This window comes from Anabrus simplex, chromosome 13 (assembly GCF_040414725.1).
Source record: "Anabrus simplex isolate iqAnaSimp1 chromosome 13, ASM4041472v1, whole genome shotgun sequence".
Classification (NCBI taxonomy): domain Eukaryota; kingdom Metazoa; phylum Arthropoda; class Insecta; order Orthoptera; family Tettigoniidae; genus Anabrus; species Anabrus simplex.
Genome location: NC_090277.1, coordinates 96,776,166 through 96,800,989, shown reverse-complemented (window position 1 = coordinate 96,800,989; position 24,824 = coordinate 96,776,166). Strand labels below are relative to the sequence as shown.

General features: G+C 39.2%; 1 protein-coding gene across 2 annotated transcripts in view; it reads left to right on the top strand.

Moving 5' to 3' along the window:
* Window positions 1-24,824, top strand: part of MICAL-like (protein) — a 376,633-nt gene that overhangs the window by 329,768 nt on the left and 22,041 nt on the right. For both annotated transcript variants that reach the window (XM_067157278.2, XM_067157279.2), the window contains exons 5-7: window positions 9,480-11,530; window positions 20,165-20,411; window positions 22,344-22,509. In XM_067157278.2, the coding sequence (XP_067013379.2) occupies window positions 9,480-11,530; window positions 20,165-20,411; window positions 22,344-22,509 (2,464 nt within the window). The remainder of the gene's footprint in view (window positions 1-9,479; window positions 11,531-20,164; window positions 20,412-22,343; window positions 22,510-24,824) is intronic.

The window sequence follows — 24,824 nt, the reverse complement described above, 5'->3', positions numbered from 1 at the left end:
TGGCGAGACAGGAGCATAAGGATAACATAATATGCTGAATTCAATGACAGGTTAGTGTCGGAAGAGGGAGGAACAGAAAGGGAAGAAAAGGACAAATATGAAAACACAAGCTTCACATAAGCTTCCTCATCAGTTCAACTTCTTTTACATCTGTTTCTGATCAACCCAACGAGCTTGGTTCTGCTTCCCAGCTTTATCAGGAGGGCAGATATCAACTGAGCGATCTTCGGACTTGGTGCAGGAAACATGGGATAAGAAGAAAGCTGGAATTCTCTAGCTCCCTCTTCCCTCACTGATGTCGTATTTATCCTGTCTCTTTATTCAGGGTGGTCAGAAACAACGCAAACTGGGTATTTGAGCATTAGAGGGTTGGTCACCCTGATAAATAATTTGTAAAAAAAAAACCACTCTATATCTCATGCCATTGTCATTTTATCATCTGTTGAACTTAGCCAATCAGACTGCTGTGAATTCAAATAGGCTTGTATATTCTTTTGTATGGGTCTGTCTTCTCAATACTCAACTATAAACTCATAATCATATGCGGTACGTTTTGGGAACGTTACCATTCCCGTTGTTCCCGAAGCATGTAACTTACTCCATATAATTATCTACGAGTTTATACTAGTGAGTATTGACAAGGCAGACCGAATGTGGTCAAAATCATAGATTCAAATAGGCTTTGTGAGGCAGTCTTGCTGAATCTATTACAAGTGAAGAATCTCCTACTTGGTTCTATAGACTTCATCATTTTCATCTCCCCTTGTCCAGCTCCTGCCAGGTTGGGGTGTTGATGGGATACCATCACTCATTTTTAGGCTATTGTTACGATGGGTTCACCACTCCCAAAGGCATTTTATAGCTCCTGCCAGCAAATATTCAGGACGCCTTTGCAGTCACCCCTAACATGGCAAACAAATGCTCCTGATGAATAGTGTACCGATACTATTCCCCGAATACTGGACTACCTCTTCCGCAATCTCCACCGTTTGCCATTGGAGCAATCTGACTGGCTAAGTTCAGCAGCTGAAAGAAATGACAATGGCACAAGATATTGAATTCATTTTTTTTCAAATTATTTATCAGAATGACCAGCCTTCTAACACTTGCATACCAGATTCACGTTGTTTGCGACCAGAGACAAAACATGTACATTTACTCATTCGGGCCAAATATTTCAGATTCCGTATGGGAATCAACGTCTGTATCATCTGATGGCCAAGCAGGCATCAATTTTTGATAATGAGACAAAGTCTCTTATAGTGCATTGGCACTGCTGGTGGTTCCTAGTAGCCTATACAGTGGCCTCCACGGTATGCACTAGGCATGCGTCTTGGTAGGTGTGCTATTTACCAACTGATGAGCCCAACTTAGCACACTGCTGGCAACCAGGAATGAGTTGGCTGAAAAACTTATAATGTCCAACAACGGATGAGCTATATTGGTATTACTCATCGAAGAGCCATCTTGACAGATCATCAGTCTTAATGAGGACAAATGTAGGACAAGAAGAAAGCTGGATAAATATAGAAAAAGGGAAGAAACATAAGACCACCTTGTGTGTTTGTCCTACGTTCCTATTATTTTACCATCTGTATTTATCTTTGTCCTGTGTGTCTTTCATTTTTCTGTTCTGATCTGGCTTTCTTATCATCTTACACTTGCCCCATTAAGACTAAAGATCTGTGAAGACGGCCCCTCAATGAGTGTTGATGCCCGCCCTCCTGATCAAACTGGGAAGTAGAAAAGAGCTCCTCGGGGCCCGAGAACAGATGGATGGATCGATGACGAGAGAGACCGTCTATTTGAAATGTGGAGATTATACTAATCATTTTGTGTTTCCGTGTTTTTCCTCATCTATTTCTGTTGCTGCCTGTACCGACACTGACCTGCCATTGTGTTTGTCCTATTATATGTGTTCCTTTCTTATCCCTATCTTTCTCTGACTTGATGCTCTGCTTTCAGTATATGAAACATATGATTATTGTACTTTCCATGAAACATAATTTTATTTTCTTATTTTTAAATAACTGTTAGGTTCTTCATTTCTGCTGAAAATAATTTTGAGTAATGCATTTATAAACTACCTGAAAAAAGAAAACATATGGTAACAGTATTATACTTGAAAAAAAAAACAATTTAATTAAAACTTAATTAAACTCTATCTTAATTAACTTGTTTCTTTTTCAACTATAATACTGTTACCATATGTTTTCTTTATCAGGTAGTTTATAAATATATTATACAAAATTAGTTTCGGCAGAATGAAGAACATAACAGTTATAAATTAACTGAGTCTAAATTGAAGAGATGGCTTCAGATATTAAAAAAAAAAAGAAAGCAAATATCTTCGGCAGGTTTCTAATATGAAAAATCCAATTAAGCATTTACATATTTATTTATGTTCATCCGAGTGATGAAAGCCAAGCGGGTGCGGGCGGTAATCATCATGGCAGGTCAAAGTCTTTGTGTTGCATACGATGTGCCACGAGTTATTTTCTTTGCTCATGTAATAAGTTAGTTATAATTGAGTAATAATGTTACTCAAAATTTACACTCTTCTGTGTAAACTTCTTTGCTAGCCGCAGTGAGAATTCGTGGTAGAATGAGTTGTTGGTTCTAAGCAGTTTCATAAGGTTAGACAAGGCTACAATACTAACTTCACCTTTTTTTGTTCCTAGTTTACATGGATCATTTGCTGAAAGACAGTGGCTTTTTTCTAAAACTATTTTAAGGGGTACTCTCGACAAAACATCCCCACCTTAAAATATATATATATTAAAAATTCAGTGAACAGAAAGTAAATATAAACAAGGCCAAAGGCAGGCACATGCTTCCCCTAGAGCACCGTCACTGCATTGTCCTACATAAGAGGCCCTAGCTGCCAGCGTCTTGGAAAGGTGTAGCAATCCAACTGATGAGACCACTGCTACACTGGGGCGAAACATTGGTAATTTCACGTCTGAAAAAGCCTGTGTGTATGAGTCATCAGTCCATAGACTGGTTTGATGCAGCCCTCCATGCCACCCTATCCTGTGCTAACCTTTTCATTTCTATGTAACTATTGCATCCTACATCTCCTCTAATCTGCTTGTCATATTCATACCTTGGTCTACTCATACTGTTCTTACTGCCTATACTTCCTTCAAGAACCAACTGAACAAGTCCTGGGTGTCTTAAGATGTGTCCTATCATTCTCTTCTTCTCGTCACATTTAGCCGATTCACAATCACAAAGAATGGATACTGTCCACCTAATCAATACTTTATTATATTTTGTTACTATGTAGTACCGGTTTCGACCTTCACAGAGGTCATCCTCAGCTGGTCATAAGATCTCAAGCTAATTTAACATATAATTCAAAAACATTACTAAATCTAATGAAGAATGTCACATGATATGAGTGGTCGAATGTGTGCAGTTAGGGAGCACACCAGTCAACAGCACTATATTACTAGCTTGCCCAACAACAAAACTACAAATAGCGATCATCTGCAACTTCTCAATATCTTATAACGAGAGTAGTCCCAAAGAAACTAATGACACACCACAATATTTTGATGTAAATCATCCAACATTCTCTACTATATGAACTCACAAGACAAACGATTCACATCGTTGAACATTCTAGAATGCTTGGTACAAACATACCTGTGAACGCATATAATGTTTTACCAACATTAATATAACTCAAAAGCGTACTGCAAGAATACTGTGAACATTTTATGTTATAAAATGTACTATGTGTTATTAGTTTTTATCACATCCATATCTTGGAATATTCATGAATGCTTAGTACAAACATACCAATGAACATATGCAACGATTCACCAATATGAATTAAACTTCAAAGTGTACTTCAAGAATGCTATTAACATGTTAAGTGTAGAAATTGTATTTCACCAAATTATCTGTTAATCACGAACAGTACACCAGAATTTTATGTAACATATACATGTCATAGAATATCAATGCTTATTTCTTAAACCAGACGACACATTATATCATTGTATATTTTATCTATTGTACATTTTAATGTTATCACTCATATCATGTGACATTCTTCATTAGATTTAGTAATTTTTTTGAATTATATGTTAAGTTAGCTTTAGATCTTATGACCAACTGAGGATGACCTCTGTGAAGGTCGAAACTGGTACTACATAGTAATAAAATATGATAAAGTATTGATTATGTGGACGGTACCCATTCTTTGTGATTGTGAATACCAAGTATCAATACGGACATGAAACTAATAGATTTGGCTAAATTTTATAATATTATAATCTATCTCCTCTCACCAATTTGATTCAGCATCTCTTCATTCGCGATTTGATCTATCCATCTCACCTTCAGGATTCTTCTGCAACACCACATTTCAAAAGCTTCTATTCTCTTTCTTTCTGAGCTAGTTATCGTCCATGTTTCATTTCCATACAATGCCATGCTCCAGATGAAAGTCTTTAGAAACATCTTTCTAATTCCTATAATCCGACCCGCAACGTTAAAAATAGTATTACTGACCAAGGGGCTGCTTCTAAAACACAATACTGAATCGATGATGCTTGTAATCTAAAGGGGTCCAAAATCCAGGTCATCGGCCCCTCATAATGGTACTTATCGCTAGTAAAGTAGAACCATGGTACTTGTCATGTTGCGGTACTAATCAAAAGTAGCGTAGACTCCCGGTATTCCACACATTATGGTACTACTCACAGGTAATGTAATGCGCACATGTACCACGGACCTATGGTGTTTCTCACATTGCGGCGCCATTTACAGGCAACACAAACCTATGGTGTTCATCACTTAAGTGTACTAACCACAGGGACTCTTACTATCCCGTGGTGTTCTTCGCTCATATAGTGGTACTAATCACGGGTACTGTAAAACCCAGCCACTACTAATCACAAACCTATTGTGTACCTAACATAGTGGTATTACACGCAAGTAAAAGCGACCCATTGTGTTCCCTGAGTGATGGTAATAATTACAAGTAGTCTCATGGTTCTAATTCGATCATCCCTTGATCGCCCCTGTTAGTCGCCTCTTATGACAGGCAGGGGATACCTTGTCCTTCAAACACACCACCACCATCAGCAGCATTATCATCATCATGAACATGAATTCTTCATCTGTGTCCCCCACCCACAGGGGGTGATTTGGAAGTAACTGCAGTGAGAATGATTGCTAGGTCAAACAGGCGGGAGCAGCAGCATATAAACCAGCTTCGGCGGTGGGGTCATGCGAGGTGAGTGGAGGAGGATAGGTCACTTGGTAGAATGACAGAACTTGCCCATGGAAGGTAGGAGTAACAGAGGGGTACCGGGATTTATAATGGTTTAAAGGGAAGAGGTTTTCTTCGTAAGATTTTATAATCTCTAAACTTTGCAAAGAAACCAATAAAAATTTTGGAAGCAGGTAGTGAAAAAATTATTTTTACTGACCAAAACTCCCAGTGTTTAAAAACTACTCTGTTAGACCTTTTGTGGAGAAATATGAACATGAATGAATCAAAATATTGTAGTCAGGAAATAATTATATGCTGTAAACTTCGCTTGATGAAAATCTTGAATATGGTGTATTATTTCAGTATTGGCTGGAGGTAATTGAAGCATACCAACATTTAAAAATAAAATGAATTGCCTAGTAAATACCTTACATTGACATTCATTGTCCTTCAAACACACCACCACCATCAGCAGCATTATTATCATTATTTCTTTATATCATTTTGCTTGCTTGCAGTGTTGGTTTGCTGTAAATTTATGTTTAGGGAAACCATAATGAAAGCTTTCTTAAATTTATTTATTAATTCTTCAATTTTCATAATTGCAGACTTTTGCATTTCATTTATAAGAGATTTTACTTTTTAGTTTTGGGCATTTCTCTTCCATTCTTTTTTTTTTTTTTCCTTTAATTTTTAATTTAGAGAACTCAGATTGCTTGAAAGGTTCAGGTTTTTTTCTTTGTAACAGTCTTTGGGTTTTGGCCTTACCATTTCTTTGCTTGTATTTGGTTTTGGTTTATACTGAGTTTAAAGATTTCCCTTTGTTTGGCCAATGTCATAATTGTGATGGCTAAATTTTCTTATTGATTAATGGCAGTTTAATGAAAAGATTAGATTTGAGTAGATGTAGGATCCAACAGCTAATTAGAAATGGATAGATTAGTACAGGGTAGGGTGGCATGGAATTGTTGCTTCTAAGAAGTCTATGGACTAATGACTCAAACATCACCAAACACTACAATTTTCACAAAGTTCAAATTTGGAGTTGGTACAATCTAGTTCTGTTTACTATAGAATTATTCCTGCAACTTGTCTGTGCATTTCTGTTGACAGTGCTTGAGCCCATCAGTTGTTCAAGATTGTGTTGCTACTTACAGGAAAATCAAGGATCATTAGTCTACGTAAAGCTGTTGTTCACAACAACTCATCCTCCTCCAGCCTTTTCATCTCACTGTAACTAGTGCAGATTGCATTTACTCCACTCTGTTTGCTGGTTCATACGATGCCTCTACCCTCCATTCTCATTCCAGATACTGCTTCCCCTCAAAATTGGACAAGCAACTTCTGGAGGTCTCAAGTTATAACCTGTCACTCCATTCCTGAGGGCAAATTTCTCTCCTGTTATGAATCATATTTATTATCTCTTCCCTTGTGATCTGATCAGCCTTTCCTAGCTTCAAGCATCTTTTGTTTCCCTTTCTCAACCACTTGATACCAATTTAATATCTATTACCCTGTCATTTTGCACAGACACCTTGAAAATAACCAATATTTCTATACAATATTTAATTTAAATGTAAATAAAAATGGCTAAATATGTACAGTTGCTCAAAAAATTAACATTAAAATATGAGTGCATTGTACTGTATCGTTCCTTGCATTTAACATTTAATCAGACTTCATTTTAATCAATCATCATCATGTGTAGATGAAGATCCTGTGGATACCCACAACAAACTTTACATCTATCGGTTGAGTTGTTTCTAAGAAAAGTGTATCTGTGAAGAACTTATACTATACCATGCACTGGTTCATTTTTTGAGCAACTGTATGTGTTCTCGGTGAGCCTCCATGGCTCAGGTGGCAGCGCATCACTGCTGGGTTCTGTGGTCAAATCCATGTAAGATTTGTGCTGGACAAAGTGGAGGCAGGTTTTTCTCCGGTTTTTCCTGTCATCTTTCATTCCAGCAACACTCTCCAATATCATTTAATTTCATCTGTCAGTCATTAATCATTGCCTCAGAGGAGTTGACAGGCTTTCATCCCTGACCCGGCCACTGACTGGAAAACAGGTTGTAGGCTTTCCTTTCTTTTCTTTTCTATACATGTTCTTCGTTTCTGCTGCAAAGGGGAACTCTTAAGAAATAACAGGCACTATAGACTAAGGAGGTGGATAGCTGACTGCTTTCGAAATACAAACCAGTTCGAAGTTTATGAAGAAGTAACTTGGATGTCAGCTGAAGGTTCCATTAAACGAGCGGATATTGTAGTCAAAATCGACTTTCAATCTATTAGGTCGTGTTACACACATTCAGTACGTGTTGAAGAGATGTTAAGTACAGAACAAAAATGTCCAACCGGACACCAGTGGGATCCGAACCCAAAACCTCCCAATTTTGAGTTGGCTGCTCTACCAATTGAACTATGATGGCCTAGGTCCAGAAAGAAACGAAAAAATATGTTTTCAGAAGAACTTGCTTTCCACATTTTATATTAATACCAGAATCAACCTTTGAAATATTGATGCTAGTAAAACAAATTTTTAACAATTCTCTCAAGAAGAATAACTTGGAAATCATAAAATATGGAGTAGGCCCTATGGTTGGTGAGTAAAGTACCGGTATATGTGAAAACATTCCATTTTCCAAAAAGTATTTTTGAATTTTGAAAATAATCACACCGTATATTTGCAATGTCCATATCTCGTATAATAGGGGTAGAAAACATTGTAGTTTCATTTTAGAAACAAAGTTAGTACATTATTTATGGAGAATTTCTGCAAGCCCCTTAGTAACATTACTGAAAATGAAAACTGATTTTCAATATCTTTAATGGTTTAAAAGTTATTTGGGATGATTATCTTAATTGCCTTTCCCTGTATTCATGGTGCTTCAAAATATGCAGAAAATTTGAAGTATTGGATTCTTCGTATGTAGTACGGATGAAAAGGTTGTAAAAACATGGGTCTGGAAATCTACAATTTCTTGGGAAGACATACCACCAGCACATTGTCAAGGGATGTATTTCAAGCATGGTGGCACCCTTGTACATTTCGGTCCGTGTCTGTGAGCATCTTAATGCACGTAATTACTGGATAGATCGAGGTGGACCAATTCTTTGGCCTCTAAGCTCACCCGATCTTAAGCCACTGAACTACTTTGTGTGCAGATACTTAGCTGTTGGTCTATGTGACTGCTGTGCATATGAATCAACTCTTTGTGGAAACAGGCTTATCAAACAGTGCGTTCTACTGGGCGAGTTGGCTGTGCGGTTAGAGTCGCGCAGCTCTGAGCTTGCGTCTGGGAGATAGTGGGTTCGAATCCCTCTGTTGGCAGCCCTGAAGATGGTTTTCCGTGGTTTCCCATTTTTACACCAGTCAAATGCTGCGGCTGTACCTTAATTACGGCCACGGCCGCTTCCTTCCCACTCCTAGGCCTTCCCTATCCCATCGTCGCCATAAGACCTATCTGTGTCAGTGCGACATAAAGCACATAGCAAAAAAAAAATGTGCGTACAACACCAGGCATCTTAAAGCATGACAAACAGATTCCTACAGTAGTGCAGGGGGTGAACATTGCTTTTAAGGTATTCAACAGCGTGTATTATTACAGGAAATTCTAGCAAATAACATTCCAGTTTATGACACCTGAGAGTCTGGTATCTCAGTAATTACAAATTTCTGGATCCATCTTGATATAACCTTTTTGTCTCCTCTACACATCAGGAATCAAACACTGGAATTTTGCCATGTATTTTTGAAATACCCTGGAAACTCTATAGATGTTTGTTTTTGCCTCCCCTTCTTACATTATCTGCCATTTTATTTATCATTTATATGTGCTTCTAGCCTGTTTTACTTCTCTGTCTTAAGTGCTTATTCACAAACTTCTTCATTCCTTTACGTTAGTATGCTCCTAAACAGCGAACATCTGGTCAAAACTTTGCCTAATCAGACTTCCTTCTCACCTTTCTGTTGCCTTGCTTTTAGATTTACATCATCATTTCTTTAGAATATCTGTTTCCTCCTACATATCTTGAGCTTTACTTAGTCTATGCAACACTTCAATGAACTTTATGTTTGCTTAGAATGAATGTGTATTAAAAATAAGATGCTACATTCATCTTCTATTTTCAGTAGAACATTTAACTGAAATAGATCTTGTAGCAGACAGTTGTTATTAAGAATATATTTTTACTTATGTCTCTGATATGTTTCAGTTCTTTAATTCTGATTTTTCTTTCTGCTCAGATACCTGCTCGGCCTGCACTTCCGGTCCGCCGGGATCCGTGTGCCAAGTGCGGCCTCCCCGTCTTCATTGCGGAACGCCTGCTCGTAGGCGGACGCACTCTTTACCATCGCTCATGCTTTCGCTGTGCTCGTTGTCAGAACCCTCTCAGTCTTGCCAACTGCTACGAGACAGAAGATGGGCAGTACTGTTGTGAAGCTTGTCCGGACGAAGTAGAGACCGACACCGCTCCTTCCAAGTCTGTCGCCAGCATCCCGGACTTGAACGATCAGTACAGCGCTGAGTTCGAATCTGCCTTGGAAGATTCAACCACTCCATACCAACCCCCAAAAGATACATTCATAGAAACCCCTCGGACATGTGCGGCGAGATCCCTTTTCATGAACAGTCTTATGGTGGCTGACGACGATGAAAGTTCTAGTGATGACAGCCGAATTCCTTCAAGAGCAGCTTCTAGTAAGGATCTCAGTGTACTTTCAAGAGAATCTTCGAATAAAGACTTAAGCATTGCCTCTAGGGCATCCTCGAGTAAAGACGTGTCGGTCTCCTCTTCTTATCTCGGAATTGCAAACAGTTTCCAACAAGGTAGCAACGAAAGTCATGAGCCTATTTCCTCTATTGTAAATACTCAGATACATTCTAGTGCGTCTTCCGAAGTAGTTGAAACCAAGCCAAAAGATAGTGCGGACAATATCATTACAATTAGCTCTTCCGACGCAACCGAGTCGCCTTCCAGACTCGGTGAAAGTAGTGTTAGTGAAAGTAGATTAGATATCGTAGTGCAGGCAGTGCCACAAGTTTCTGTCGTAAGCGATGATGTTCCTGTAGAAACTAGTGATAGTATTACCGAGCAGGTTTGTAGTGATAGTCGACCAGTTACTGCCAGTATCGTCATGAAGGACAAGTCTGACGGTGATGACGATGATAAGAACGTTATTGATATTACCAAAGATTCTTCACAAGATTCATCCTCATGCCCAAAATCGATAGTAAAATTGAGATTAAAAATGTTTGAACAGAACGACAGTTCATCGGTCGACACCGTCGACAAAGCAAAGACTTTAAAGACAAACTCTAACAGGAGATATGTTTTGAATCGCAAGGATACAGATGAAGAGATGGATAACAAAGTTAATACTACTAAACTGAAAACCTCCATGGAAAAAATTAATGATCTGTATGGTAATAATGTGAGTGGAATTAATATTTCTGGTGAAATGCTAGGGAGTCTGAAAACTATGGGTGAGACAGAAGGCAGTGGTGATGGAGGCAGTTTGAAGACAGATAAAATAGAAGATGATGATGTGAGTTTGAAAGAAAAGTGTGTTGTTGACAGTATTGTGAAAACTGAAGGAGTGAGTAAGACTGAAGAAAAGCAAAAGGAAGACAAAGAGAGATCTGTTTATGATGAAACAAAGACTGAAGGAGATGCAAATTTAAACGAGAAAGAGAAACTGCCTGTCATTCCTGCCATGCGCTCATCCCTTTCTGTGGAAAAGCTGAAGCAAGAAGACAAAGATGAAAGTGTGCAAGAAAACTTGGACATGAAGAAAGATGTTGAGACAGTAGCAGAAAAGATTCCCACAGAAGTTAAGGAGGCATCTGTTGAAAGTAAGGGTAGTCGACAATCCCTTTCATCCAAGGGGAATGAGATCGAATACCCTGAGGAGCTGAACCCTTTCGGTGATGACGACGAAGAAGAAGAACATCAAATGCCGGTGTCATTAGCAGTTCCCAATACCACCCCAGGTACCAAGAGTCCTGCCAAGGTGGAGAGCACCAATCCATTCGGCTCCAGTGACGAAGACGAAAGTGAATGTGTGAAGGAGGAACCGGCTGCTCCTCCGGTGCGATCGGCGACAAAACCCCCTCGGCCGCCTCTCCCAGTCAACCGCCTGAAGACTCTCCCCAACCAGCGACGAGTCGTGGAGGCTCCCAAGGTGAACCTGAATCCTTTCTGGAGCGAAGGAGACGAACCGAGCAGTGAGGACGATCATGGGAAGGTCAACAGCTCTGCTGAAAAGCCACCCGTGCCACTTCCTCGCACGATCAAGTAAGTACTGTTTGCTCAAAACTCTTTATAATTTGTCACATTTGAAATACTGAACAATTAATATGAAACACTGTATTAGAGCAGTGCTACAGAGGCTAATAACAGTTGTGTCAGCATCAGAATTGATTTAATCCTTTAACTGCAAAGCAGTTTTGCCATTTTCCCATATAATTTGCCAAGCTATTTTACTTGAAGATGCAAACTCTTCATTTATTCTTTAATATCTTAATATTTTATGTATCTCCCTATTCTTATTTTTTAAAATGTTCTGTTGAATCTGACTCGTGTGTTTCTTTTATGTGAACTCTATTTACCTTTTATGTGAACTCTATTTACATGTTCTTACATGGTAAGGAACTATCTCCATTATATACTATATTTTTCTTTTGTTAGCTTTCGTAGGTTACATTACAAGGGGGGAAGGCACCACAGGGATCTTGCACTGTGATCAAGTTAATGATAAATTCTGCAATACTACTAAGAGGGGCATTACAGCATTCAAATAAATCAATCAATTGCCTCCCAAGGACGTGGCTCAAGTCTTCACATTCATAAAGTACGTGTTTAGAAGCTTCATCTGCTTTATGACAAGAGAGATTTACAGCAATTTCAGTCTTCTATTAGATGCCCTCTTAATCTACAGATCAGTTGTCCCTTTGAGATTTCTTCTGTCCAGCAGCTCGTATAAAAGAGCACAAGTGCCTGTGAACACCAAGAATCTGGAACTGGGACCCGTGTTCCACTTTAATTACTTGGTATCTAAATTATTAATTAGAATTCTGACCTGCCGCATTTTAAATATGCTGGGTTCTACGCTTCAAACTTCCAGCATTGCTTGGCATGTAAACATCAGTCTTGTACTCTCCATGTGGCAGGTTTCACGCATGTGTGAGTGACTGTGACATCACACTTTACGGAGCTGTTACCATATGGGAAGTGCTCTTTCTTCATAATTCTAGTTAACAAACCTTACTGGATGGTGCTGCCATCTCTACGGATTTTGTGCCAGCTCATACTTCGTTTTAAACTTCGGTATCCCACAGAATCATACCATTTGGTATCCCGCGGTCTTTAAATATTTTCTTTAAGTCGCACCGACACAGATAGGTCTTACGGCGACGATAGGATAGGAAAGGGCTAGGAGGCTAGGAAGTGGTTGTGGCCTTAATTAAGGCACAGCCCCAGCGTTTGCCTGGTGTGAAAATGGGAAACAATAGAAAACCATCTTCAGGGCTGCCAACAGTAGGGTTTGAACCCACTATCTCCCAAATGCAAGCTTACAGTGGTCTTTAAGCTGATGAAGACTAGTTTGAGTTACTGTTGTTATGTAGTGTGTCATTGTGTATGTACTGGCTTTGAAAAAGAACAGAGTAATTGTGTCTGTCAATTGATGTTTTCATATAGACTTATTTATTTTGATCAGACAAGGCAGTCATGAACATGGTAGGTTCAGTATTAAAAGGTTAATTTTTACATGCCAACAGCGTAGTTAGGCGAGTGACAAGCATTTTACGTAATACGTTATTTTTACTCTTAAATTTTGTGAACATCCAATTTTCTATTTGATGAGCTGCCAGTGCTCCTGTCCACATGAAGTACTTTACTACCCCTACTTATATACTTGCACCCTTCAGCTGCTTTCCAGTACTTTATATTATATGACTGTTCATCATCCATTCATCTCTGCACTAATTAGTCTATAGGAAAGAGCAAATACAGGCTCAGCGAGCTCTGAGAGCCCTCATCTGAGCATTAATTTACTGGTTAAGTGTCCCTAATTGTCTCAGGTAAAAAAAAAAAGTATGACAAATTAATTCATTCACCACTGATCTGTTCTGATGGACTTTCATCGCTAATCTATAGAGAAGCCTGTCGTGCTGATAACTGATTTTCTGCTTTCGGGACAGGACCTGTAGTTATGCAGTAACTGGCAGAAACTTCTGAGGTTGATCATATTTGTCTTGTGGTAACGTAATTTTCACCAAGTCGTCTTTTGAAGTCCTGTCACAGTAACACATTTACTGCTTTAAGACCTTTGTTAAGAAGTAACTTATGCTGAGGAGCCACACAGGTGGATGCAATTACTTTTACATTAGTAAACCAAGCAAGTTGGGTGTGTGGCCGAGAGCTTGTATTCAGAAAATGGTTGGATCAAATCCCACAGTTGGCAGCACTGAAGATGGTTTTCCCATGGTTTCCCAATTTCAAAACAGGCAAATGTTGGGACTGTGCCTTAATTACCACAATTGCTACCTTCCCAATCCTACCTTTTCCCGTCCTTGCATTGCTGAAAACGTTCATTGTTTTAGTATGACATTAAACCTTCTTCTTCTACCACCACGGAACAGGTCACTTTCTACGCATACGCAGACGATATGGCACTAGGCTCATCAAACCTGGAGGTATGAATGTATCGCCTAACATTATGGGCAGAGAAGAATAAGCTACAGATCAATGAGCAAAAGACAGTCCATATGATATTTAGGAAGGGAGGGAAAATAACGGCCAAAGATCAACTGTTCTTCACTCCAAACCAGGAACCAATCAAAATAGCAAAGGAGTTTAACTATCTCAAAATGACACTACAGACCACTGGAACGACCTACACTAAGCACATCAGGAATAGAGCAACTGCAGCCATAATGGCTATCAATGGCATCCAACTCCTGCACAGACTCTCTGTACCCACTGCCATAAAGATCTTCATCTCCAAGATAATGCCCATAGTGACTTACGGACTAGAATTAATATGGACACATGTCAGCAAATCAAATCTCAAAGACATTGAGCAGATCAAAGCAACATATCTTAAGAGATTATTATGTGTATTGAAATTCACTCCCTCTAGACTAACATACGAGCTCGTCAGAGAACCTTTCTTCATAGAACAATTAAGACTGAAAATGCCCCTACCATCCACAAAAGCATATCAGGAACTCTTAGAAGAACTTCAGAACAAGTAAAAAAGAGATATGACTGGAATTTTACTCGACTGAAGCAATGACGTCTACAGACTGGAAAGGTGCGGACTACGATCTGTGCCACACACTGACGTGATTCGCAGTGCACGGGTTACACCATCGCGTATGCAAGAAAAAGGGTTTCCACACTCCGGACGAAGTATTGTGTGTATGTGAACAGTGCGATAAACAGTGTGAGTGGTATCATGCGCTATGGTGTCACCAGAGACGTATATCCCTAACTCAACTTTGTAACGACTAAATTGCTATATGTAGAACATTTATGCACGTTGTGCGCTTTTCTCTTATTATTTAAAGCTTTCTTTGGACCCATTTTACACTTTTTACTTATCAGCCCAAGTTTCTCACATAACCTCATTTTTTCCATTACAGACTTTCCCTGTATTCATGGTGCTTCAAAAATATGCAGAAAATTTGAAGTATTGGATTCTTTGTATGTAGTACGGATGAAAAGGTTGTAAAAACATGGGTCTGGAAATCTACAATTTCTTGGGAAGACATACCACCAGCGCACTGTCAAAGGATGTATTTCACGCACGGTGGCGCCCTTGTACATTTCAGTCTGTGTCGGTGAGCATCTTAATGCACGTCATTACTGGATAGGTCGAGGTGGACCAATTGTTTTGCCTCTAAGCTCACCCGATCTTAACCCATTGAACTTCTTTGTGTGCGGATACTTAGCTGTTGGTCTATGCGACTGCTGGGCATATGAAGCAACTCTTTGTGGAAACAGGCTTATCAAACAATGCATTCTACTGGGCGAGTTGGCTGTGCGGTTAGAGTCTCGCAGCTCTGAGCTTGCATCTGGGAGATAGTGGGTTCGAATCCCACTGTTGGAAGCCCTGAAGATGGTTTTCCATGGTTTCTCATTTTTACACCAGGCAAATGGTGGGGCTGTACCTTAATTACGGCCATGACCACTTCCTTCCCACTACTAGGCCTCCTTTTTCACTGAAGATGGCTCAAACGAGTTGAAACATGTTTGAATTTGATTACTCCATCTAATGGTGGAATTATATCACGTATTGAATTAGGAGGATACACTTAATTTTACCTTTGTAAAGTGACTGAAACCAATGCTGTGTTTGTGTTTAAAGCTGATTTCTTGGCGTGGATCTCGAGCCGGTCTTAAGTTACATGCAGATTTAGCAACAGTGCTGCACAAAGCCCATTTGAATTTGCCTGCAAAGCGATGTGATAGTCTAACTTCAGCAGCTAATAAAATGACAACTGTGCAAGATATCGAATTATTTCTTTAAAATGATCTATCACCATGGCCAGCCCTCTAACACTCATATACGTGGTTTACATTGTTTCTGATCACCCTGTATATTCACAATAAATATTACTTTATGGAAAATTCATCTAATGCAGCACACGCTCAGTGTGAGCACCGTTTCGATTGTTAACTTAGCACACTGGGGCAAAACACTCGCAACCAGGAATGAGTTAGCTGGAAAATTTATAATGTCCAATAACGGACTAACTATGTTGGTATTAACTTCAGTTAAATGAACATCAATGTTGCCAAGTACTGCTCAACACCTGTCTTATGTAATTTCACTACAGGCTTGAATAATCTTGTGGTCTTTTCATGGAAACCCACATGGGTTCAGATTGGAGTTATTCAGGGGCCAAGAATGTCCACCATTGAAACGATTTGGAAATCAAAGTGAAATGATACAACTGTTGAGAAAATCATGTAAAATATAAGTCTAACCCAACATTGGTGGTATGAAGTATTACCCCATCTTGACTGAAGCATTGCAGGGGCATGTTCAAGTAGCACACACTGTTGACAGTCTCATCAAAAAAAAAACTGGTCCAATCAGTCTGTGACTGGAACTCTAACCTTTGAAGCAATCATTTTTTCATGAAGCCCTTGTGGATTCTATAAGTACACCAATAAGCAGAATTCACTCTCTACTGAATGTGTTCGTTCATGAGTTTATACAACATGGTAATTTTATACGGATACATATGGAGATAATTTTTAACACATTGAGTGCCAGAGCGGTCCACTGGGATGGCCAGGTGAATTTCCTGTCAGAGCACGGCGGTCCGCAGGGACCACCGAGTAAGCAATGAACGTATTGCTTCCTGGAGACCAGAGGATCAATGCTAACTTAAGCTACGGACCGGTACGCAAGACCGCTGGTCCTAGCAGAACATTTTTACTACAGGACCATGACGGTCTCTTGGGATCACTATGAATATTGTCAGAAAAAACATATTTTTTTCATTCTATTTATATGTATATATTTTAGCCCACAGATTTCTACATTTGAAAAGAAATTAATACCAAAAAACACAGTTCGACAGGAAGATTTCAAAAAAATTTCTGGCGCTCAACATGTTAAGACAGAGTGTTTAGAAATCTCTAGTTGTACTGCTGCCTTTCAGAATGACTTTCGAGACTCCTCTGCCCAGCAACTCTTGACAGCTTCAGTATTGTACAGAGAATGCACAGGCTTTGGTCGGCGATGCTTTTGTTCCAATACTGTTCGTTCTATTTTAAACTTTTTGTCAGTCTGAGAATGGTCTTCCCTTAAGGGACCTACAAAATATGAAGCTATTGTTGGAATCTTCTTTGAGTCACAATGATTCTTGATTCGGCAAATAATAACACAGTTGATGATTGCTGTTACATTGCAAGTGATCTTCGTTTGCTGTGTTTCGCACAGTAACCATCACCACCATAATTTTCCAGCTCCAGTTTCCTGGGTGTGGTGTACAAGCGCTCGCCAATTCTTCCTGTGAAATTATGGTTTCTGTTCCTCTATGGGCCTGTACTACGACTGTCAGATAAACAGCAAGAGACAGGCTGCAGTTTTGCAGACTAGATGTTAAATATTTTCTTACGTACTACCAACTGATATTAATGACGGTATTGTTATGCAGAAGATTTAGTAACATTTTTCTTGTGTTGGTAATAAGGTTATTGAAAATATACTAAAATGTAGTGTGGTGGTATACGTGTTCCCTGGTGTTTTTGTTTGTTTAGCGCTATTCCTTTTGAAATTATATTACTAGAATCCAATATCAGACTCCTATAACTATGTAACGAAACTCAAACATTGTTGTAGAAAATAAAGAGACTTAAAATGTAACCTGGACACAAAAGTTAAGATTCAGGTTATGTGTCTTATCAATTCCTACCACATGGTATGATTTTTTTTTTTTTTGTCTAATACTATTTATGAGGATGTGCGTTACGGCAAAAGCAAAGTTTATATTCGTAATTCATGCCACTGTGTGTGGCGCAGGATCATTCATTTTATTAATAATTCAATTTATTGTTACTAATTTAATAAGTAGTTTGCCGTGGAAGAAAAAGAAACTATGTTAGAATAGTAACTGGCAAGCATTTATCTCACTTTAGCGTAAGTACTTAGTAGCAAGTTGTTGTGAAGTCAAAGAAATATAACCTCCTTAATGTCCTCATTCGACGGAAGAATCACCTTGAACATTGTCGTATGCCTTTACTCCATAAGTTGCGGATAGATTTGGAATAGAACCCAAGCTATTGACACGCACTGTAATGATTAGGAAATGTGTACTATCACCTCTAGTAACCTACCAACTAACATTTAGAAGATAAATGGTGGACTATTGGGACTAGAACCCTTAAATAACTGGGTGGCAGCATCAAACGCTGCTACCTAGGAAGCTTGCTGTTGTATTGCTTGTGTGCAACTCATATAGTCAGTAGCAACAACTTGCTAGCTTGGGAAATCTTTAAAAATTCTGTGATAGATGGACAGGAAGCATGATATATTTTATAATCATATACATAAATTACATTATAACAACTTATTTTTCATATTACATCATGCAGATGTAGTTTCATCTTGATGTGTAGTCATCTTGATTCTTACAGTAGCGTTAACTGCCTCTCCAACTTCAGCATTGCTGAACTTGAGAACATTATTCCACATTACACATAAACACAAGTCGTAGTACGCGTTTTCAAACACACTTCCTGATAAATGTGCAAACTGCCACATAAATTAAAACTGCACTGTCATCTGGCTGTCATAGCACAGGTCCTCTGTCCTCTCACTTTACATTCCTCTTGCGGACCGATTTCACTATGTCTGTCCATCGATTCTTTGACCTCCCTTTTCTGTCAAAGTAACTGCTTGCTATTTTCCTTCTGTCAATCCTCGTTACTTGTCCAAACCACTGTAGGCTGTGTCTTCCTTAAAGCTCGGCAAGAGGTATTTTGATGCCAGCCTCCTTCCTGTTTGCTTTGTTTTTAATCTTGTCTTTCCTGGTCTTTTGGTTTTGTTGTTCTGATGAACTTAATTTCTATTCACTAGATTTTACTATTAGCCTTGTTGTTGTAGGGCACATGTTCTTGGTCCGTAGGTGAGGTGGAATGGAGTAGGTATGAAACATGGTCAGTTTTGCTTTCTGGAATTTTTTTTTATAATCCCACAGTAGATTTATCACTTGCAAATAAAATTCAAAGCTTTCTGAGTCCTATTTAGTATTTCTTGGTTTATTGTGTTATCTTTTGAAGTGATACATTCAAGGTATTTGATGTTAGAAACAGATCGTAACAGAGGTCCCCCTGGAAAAATGTTTGAATCTGTGTTCAACAGTTTTTGTTTCCTGATGTGCAGTTCATATTCTTTAAAATTGCCATTCCAAAGATTTAGTTCTCCTATACTTCTGCTTCATTTTCTCCCCAGATCAGAACATCAATTGCAAATATGATAGTGTTAGGCTCCTTGCAATGTTCTTTGATGGATTTTATGATCTCATCCATGAAGATGATGGGCAGGAATGGTGACAAGGCACTTCCCTTCTGGACTCCTCTTGTGGTTACAAATCACTCTGACCTTCCATCCCCTACTAGGATACAGCTAAAGCATTTTTGATGGAGCATCTTTACTTCGGCAGTCAGGAAGTTTCTTTTTTTTTTTTTTTGCTAGGGGCTTTACGTCGCACCGACACAGATAGGTCTTATGGCGACGATGGGATAGGAAAGGTTTAGGAGTTGGAAGGAAGCGGCCGTGGCCTTAATTAAGGTACAGCCCCAGCATTTGCCTGGTGTGAAAATGGGAAACCACGGAAAACCATTTTCAGGGCTGCCGATAGTGGGATTCGAACCTACTATCTCCCGGATGCAAGCTCACAGCCGCGCGCCTCTACGTGCACGGCCAACTCGCCCGGTAGAGTCAGGAAGTTTGGCACACCTAGACCTAGCCACAGTGTCGTAGGCCTTCTTGATGTCCTTAAGAACCACCACTAAGTTCTTTCCATATTTCCACTGCTTCTCTGTTAACATTCTTACAGTAAATATGAGGTCTGTAATGCTTTGGTTCTTCCTGAATCTGTGTTGCTCCTCCTCTAATGATTGTTCTACTATGTTCCTGGTTCTTCTTACAATTATCTTCTCATGAAGTTTGAGTGAGAAACTAGGTGATGCCGCTATAATTTCCACATTTCTTCCTGTTATCTGTTTTATACAGGGGGATAATGATACCTTTCATCCAGTCCTCTGGTATCCTGTTCTTTTTACAGATTCTATATAACCACTATATGCCTTGTGCTCCAGCTGCCTTTATCGTATCAGCAGTGAGGTCATCCAATCCTGTACCATTCATATTAATTATGTTAGCTACAGTACTAACTTTGTTTTCAGGCCGGCCACCACCCCGGAGCCTAGCCCCAGACCACGTCATAAGCTAGGCCTCGGACTTGCCGGGCAGTTTGGCTCGGCCACATCTCTGTCCAGCGTGACCTCTTCGTCTGGAGGAACTGCCAGGCGGCGGAAGAAGAAACCAGCCCCTCCACCTCCAAATGTTAGGGACATGTTTCCTGTACCAGATCCCCCCGTATCTGTGTCTTCAGGATCCTCGAGAGCTTCGTCTCCGACCACAAGCGTGAGCGTAAGTTACCCTTTGTCGTGCAATTTTATGGTTATATTCTATAAAGAATTAAATCCGTTGTTCAGCGTTAAATAATTTTATGAAAAGATCAGACTAACATAAAAAACTACTTTTTATGAAATCATTTGTCTACAGACTATTTTAGTAATAGTTTATGGTAACCGAGCTCAATAGCTGCAGTCGCTTAAGTGCGGCCAGTATCCAGTAATCGGGAGATTGTGGGTTCGAGCCCCACTGTCGTCGGCAGCCCTGAATATGGTTTTCCGTGGTTTCCCATTTTCACACCAGGCAAATGCTGGGGCTGTACCTTACTTAAGGCCACGGCCGCTTCCTTCCTATTCCTAGGCCTTTCCTATCCCATCGTCGCCGTAAGACATATCTGTGTCGGTGCGACGTAAAGCAAATAGCAAAAAAAAAAAAAAAAAAAAAAAAAACGTTTATGGTAATATACCTTGAAGAATTAAAAACATTGTTCACAGTTTAAATCATTTTCCAAAATCTTTAACAAAATGATCAGACAGACAACATGTATACTTTTTATTTTATTTGTTATGCTCAACTAACCGATAGGCTCTTCTCTATTTGACAAAGCAGCAATGTGCAACAAACGGTGCATCATTACAGGGGAGAGTTTGGTAATAAACAAACAAAGCTGGTATAGATTGGTCTCAGCTGTAAGTCAATAAAACTCAACATATACAGGGTGTAGAGAAATGAATTTCATTTTATGGGCCTGTATTGAACTTTGATTAAACCAAATTAAAATAATAAGCAAGTTAATTCCACCTTTTCAGTACAAAGGCATTGATAATTCAGTATCTTGCACCATTGCCATTGAAACCACATTTTCCTGAAGTCCCAGTTTTCTGATTCTGTTATGTAGAGAACTTATCGTAGAAAATGCAATGACAGTGTGGAAATAGCGAACCTTAAATTGTCTATTTTCACAAATTTTGGTGTCTTCCACCTACTCAGCGTCATTGGCAAGTCCGAGCATGTAGTCATGCGCATTCTCCAAACCTTCCTTGAATAGCTTTGCTCACTCGTGAAATTTACCATCACTTGTAGCATTGGGTCACAGATTTTGCTCTGCACGCTACCATTGTGCCTACAAATGGTGTCTGTTTATGTATAAGCAGAGATGCCAACTACTATGGATTTTCTGCAATTCTTACAGGGTTTTTTTCATATTCTACGGCAATATGGAAGCAGTACTAATTAAGGCTTCATGAAATCGAAATGCTATTTATAAAGTCTTTATTTCTTTGGTGAACTTGAAAAACACTTTTCATACAATGGATTTATCGCTTTTAGAAAATATTTCGTGGAGAAATGGTGAGATAGCAACAGTTATCTACAACCTCTAACTGCAAGCATAACATTGTTTGAATGTCGATTCCCAGCATACATGTTCAGCTTACGTTCTATTACGTCCAGTTTAGTAAGATTAATATTTCCGTTCCCTGCTTTTGTTGCAAATTGATTTCGTGTAATGCAAGTATGTGTTTTCGGTGAAGTGAAAAAGAACATTAAATAAATTCAGATATAATGTAAATGTAAAAACAATGAAGGTTGAGTGACCGTAGACAAAAATCAATCTGCAGTAAATCAGCATTATTGAAGCAAGTGTTTTGTGAAACATGCAAATGTCTTTACCTTAAAAAAAAAAAAAAAAGGAGAGGACATGATAAATGTCCACGACAGTGTAGTTGTGAAAAAATTAAGAACACATAGGCATTCTAAAGATAGGCACGACTGAAAACTTATCTTTTGTATTTTAGTTTGTCTTTTGGACCATCTTTCATTGCCTGATTTTTTTTTTTTTTTTTGCTAGTTGCTTTACGTCGCACCGATACAAAAAAATATTTTTATCCTCTCTGAATTATGACTTGGATGGAAATGAAAATGATGTAGTCCAATCTATTGTTTCAGGGCCATTCTCCTCACGTCACACCCAGGCGGCGCAAATCACGGCCGGCTCCCCCTCCTCCTACCAGTACGCCCGTACCGGGAACGCCACCATGGGAGCAAGAGAAGTCGGAGAAGGACGAGGCGAATCGGAACCGGCAAAGTTTATCGGCCATTAGCAATATGTCTAGTAAGAGAGCATTTTACCTTCAGTCATCTAGTCTCAGTAGAAATTATTAGTGGTATTATGGGTGCATGTTTGTAGAAGGCTGGAATCACTTACAGTATGTAAATAATTTTACTAACATATAACAAGAGTGTAATATTTAGATTGATGCTTCCACAATCCAGAATTATAGGCATTATTCTTTTGTGTTTACATGGCCTGTTGAAGAAGTAACTCAACTTTGAAACTAACTCTTTAGGGGTTTATCTGCAACCTAGCCAGCTTTGTCTGCACTCCCTGCCTTTAGTAGTACAAAGTCGCTCCCTACAGCCCTGACCTGGCAGCCAGCAATTACCATCTCTTCAGACCGTTGAAGAAGCACCTGGGTTGTAAGTGATTTAACAACGATACAGCTATTCAGGATGCTGTGGTTTCTACTGACTTGTTGTGCCGTTCGAACAAGTGCTTGGAGAAGAATTCTGACTGTGTTGAACGCTGTGTATTTCTTATATCTGCTTGTAAAGAAACATCCCCTTTGCAAGCTCTTGTTATTTTACTTTTTGGAGCTATCTTTTACAATGTCTTGTCCGTAAACACATGTTTCATCAGCAGTTATGATTGTTAGGAGTTTTGGGCCAAGCTTTGAAGTTTTCAAACACATTTCTAATTTTCTCCACGTGAATTTCATGGCATGATCCTCTCAAAGCAGTACCTTCTTCTGCTACTTCTCAAACTATCCAACAACTATTAGAACGCACGATTCCTTGAACCTGTGCAACAACTTATGTTTCTCGACCATCCTTGAAAAATTGGAACCACTCGTAGCACAGTGGTGTACAACTCTTACGCTTCACCATAAAGCTTCTTCATTTGGTAAGTCTCTGTTAATGTTTTCCCAGTTTGAAGCTGAAGCAAATTTTAATAAGCTGCTCATAATATTCTGATGTCTCAACAGTCGCAACAGATACTCAGCACACTTTCCGACTCCATGGCTAAATAGTTAGCGTGCTGTCCTTTGGTCACAGGGGTCCTGGGTTCGATTCCTGGCAGGGTCAGAAATTTTAACCATAATTGGTTAATTTCTCTGGCACGGGGGCTGGGTGTATGTGTCATCTTCATCATCATTTCATCCTCATCAAGACGTGCAGGTCGCCTACAGGAGTCAAATCAAAAGACCTGCATCTGGCGAACTGAACTTGTCCTCGGACACCCCAGGCACTAAAAGCCATATGCCATTTCAGTTTTTTCATTTCAGCAACTGAGTGATAAGTAATTGTTTCAGAAATGTGCAGCAAAAGTCTAGTTACTTAGGAAGGAGATCATTTGATAACAGTTTCCAAGTTTGGTTATTTTCTAAACAGGCTTCATACGACGTGTGAAATGTCATGGCAAGTACTCGGAATGACGGAATAAAGGCCAAGTTAGGAATGAACTCTGTGGATAAAGCTGTTTGTATAAACCGGCTTCAATTGTGGGATCAAGTGAGGCAAATGTAGGAGGACTGGTCACCTAGGAGAATAATAATGGACTTGTCCATGGATGGTAAGAGAAGCAGAGAGGGACACAGATGATGGCAGACTATTTTTAATGATCTGAAGATAAGTGGTGTAGAACTAAACAAGGTCACTTGAAAATAGGTACAGTAATTGTGAAGGCACATAGAGGCTTGCAGACTGAATGCTGAAAGGCATAACAGGCTTTAATAGAGATCTGTCTATATACTTTAAGTTTTAATTTCCTAATCTAATATTTCCAGTGATATAATTTTGAACTACTAAATACAACTTGTAAATATGCTTAGTTCCACCCTGCCTGCAAGTGGCTGTAGTTGAATGTTAGTAGCTGTATACATTATTCCTAAAGTCCTTGATTAATGATAATTACTGGAGTATCAAAGGTAAACTTTTAGGTCTGATTGCAAGAACTGTATTTAAACAATGTTTATGGCTAAACAATGTCTAAGTATGGCTGCCGCATTGCAAAGACGTTATTTATCACTTAAACACTGCTGAGAACACTGTTCAACCTCAGATTTTAGGAGTGAATCACAATCAGAAGTTACGTACCATGAAACATATAATTTGTATTATCATGCTGAGATAATTCCGGGAAGATGGCCTACTGTGAATCGTCTGCTGCAAAATTGCAGCAATTCATTTGGAATATACAGGTGCAGTTTAAAATACCATAACAACAACAACCCCAATATTTGCCTGGTGTAAAAATGGGGAAACTACGGAAAGCAATCTTCAGGGCTGCCAATTGTGCGTTTCAAACCGTTGATCTCCAGAATGCAGGCTACATCTATATGGCCAGCACAACTCATTCGGTTACACAGT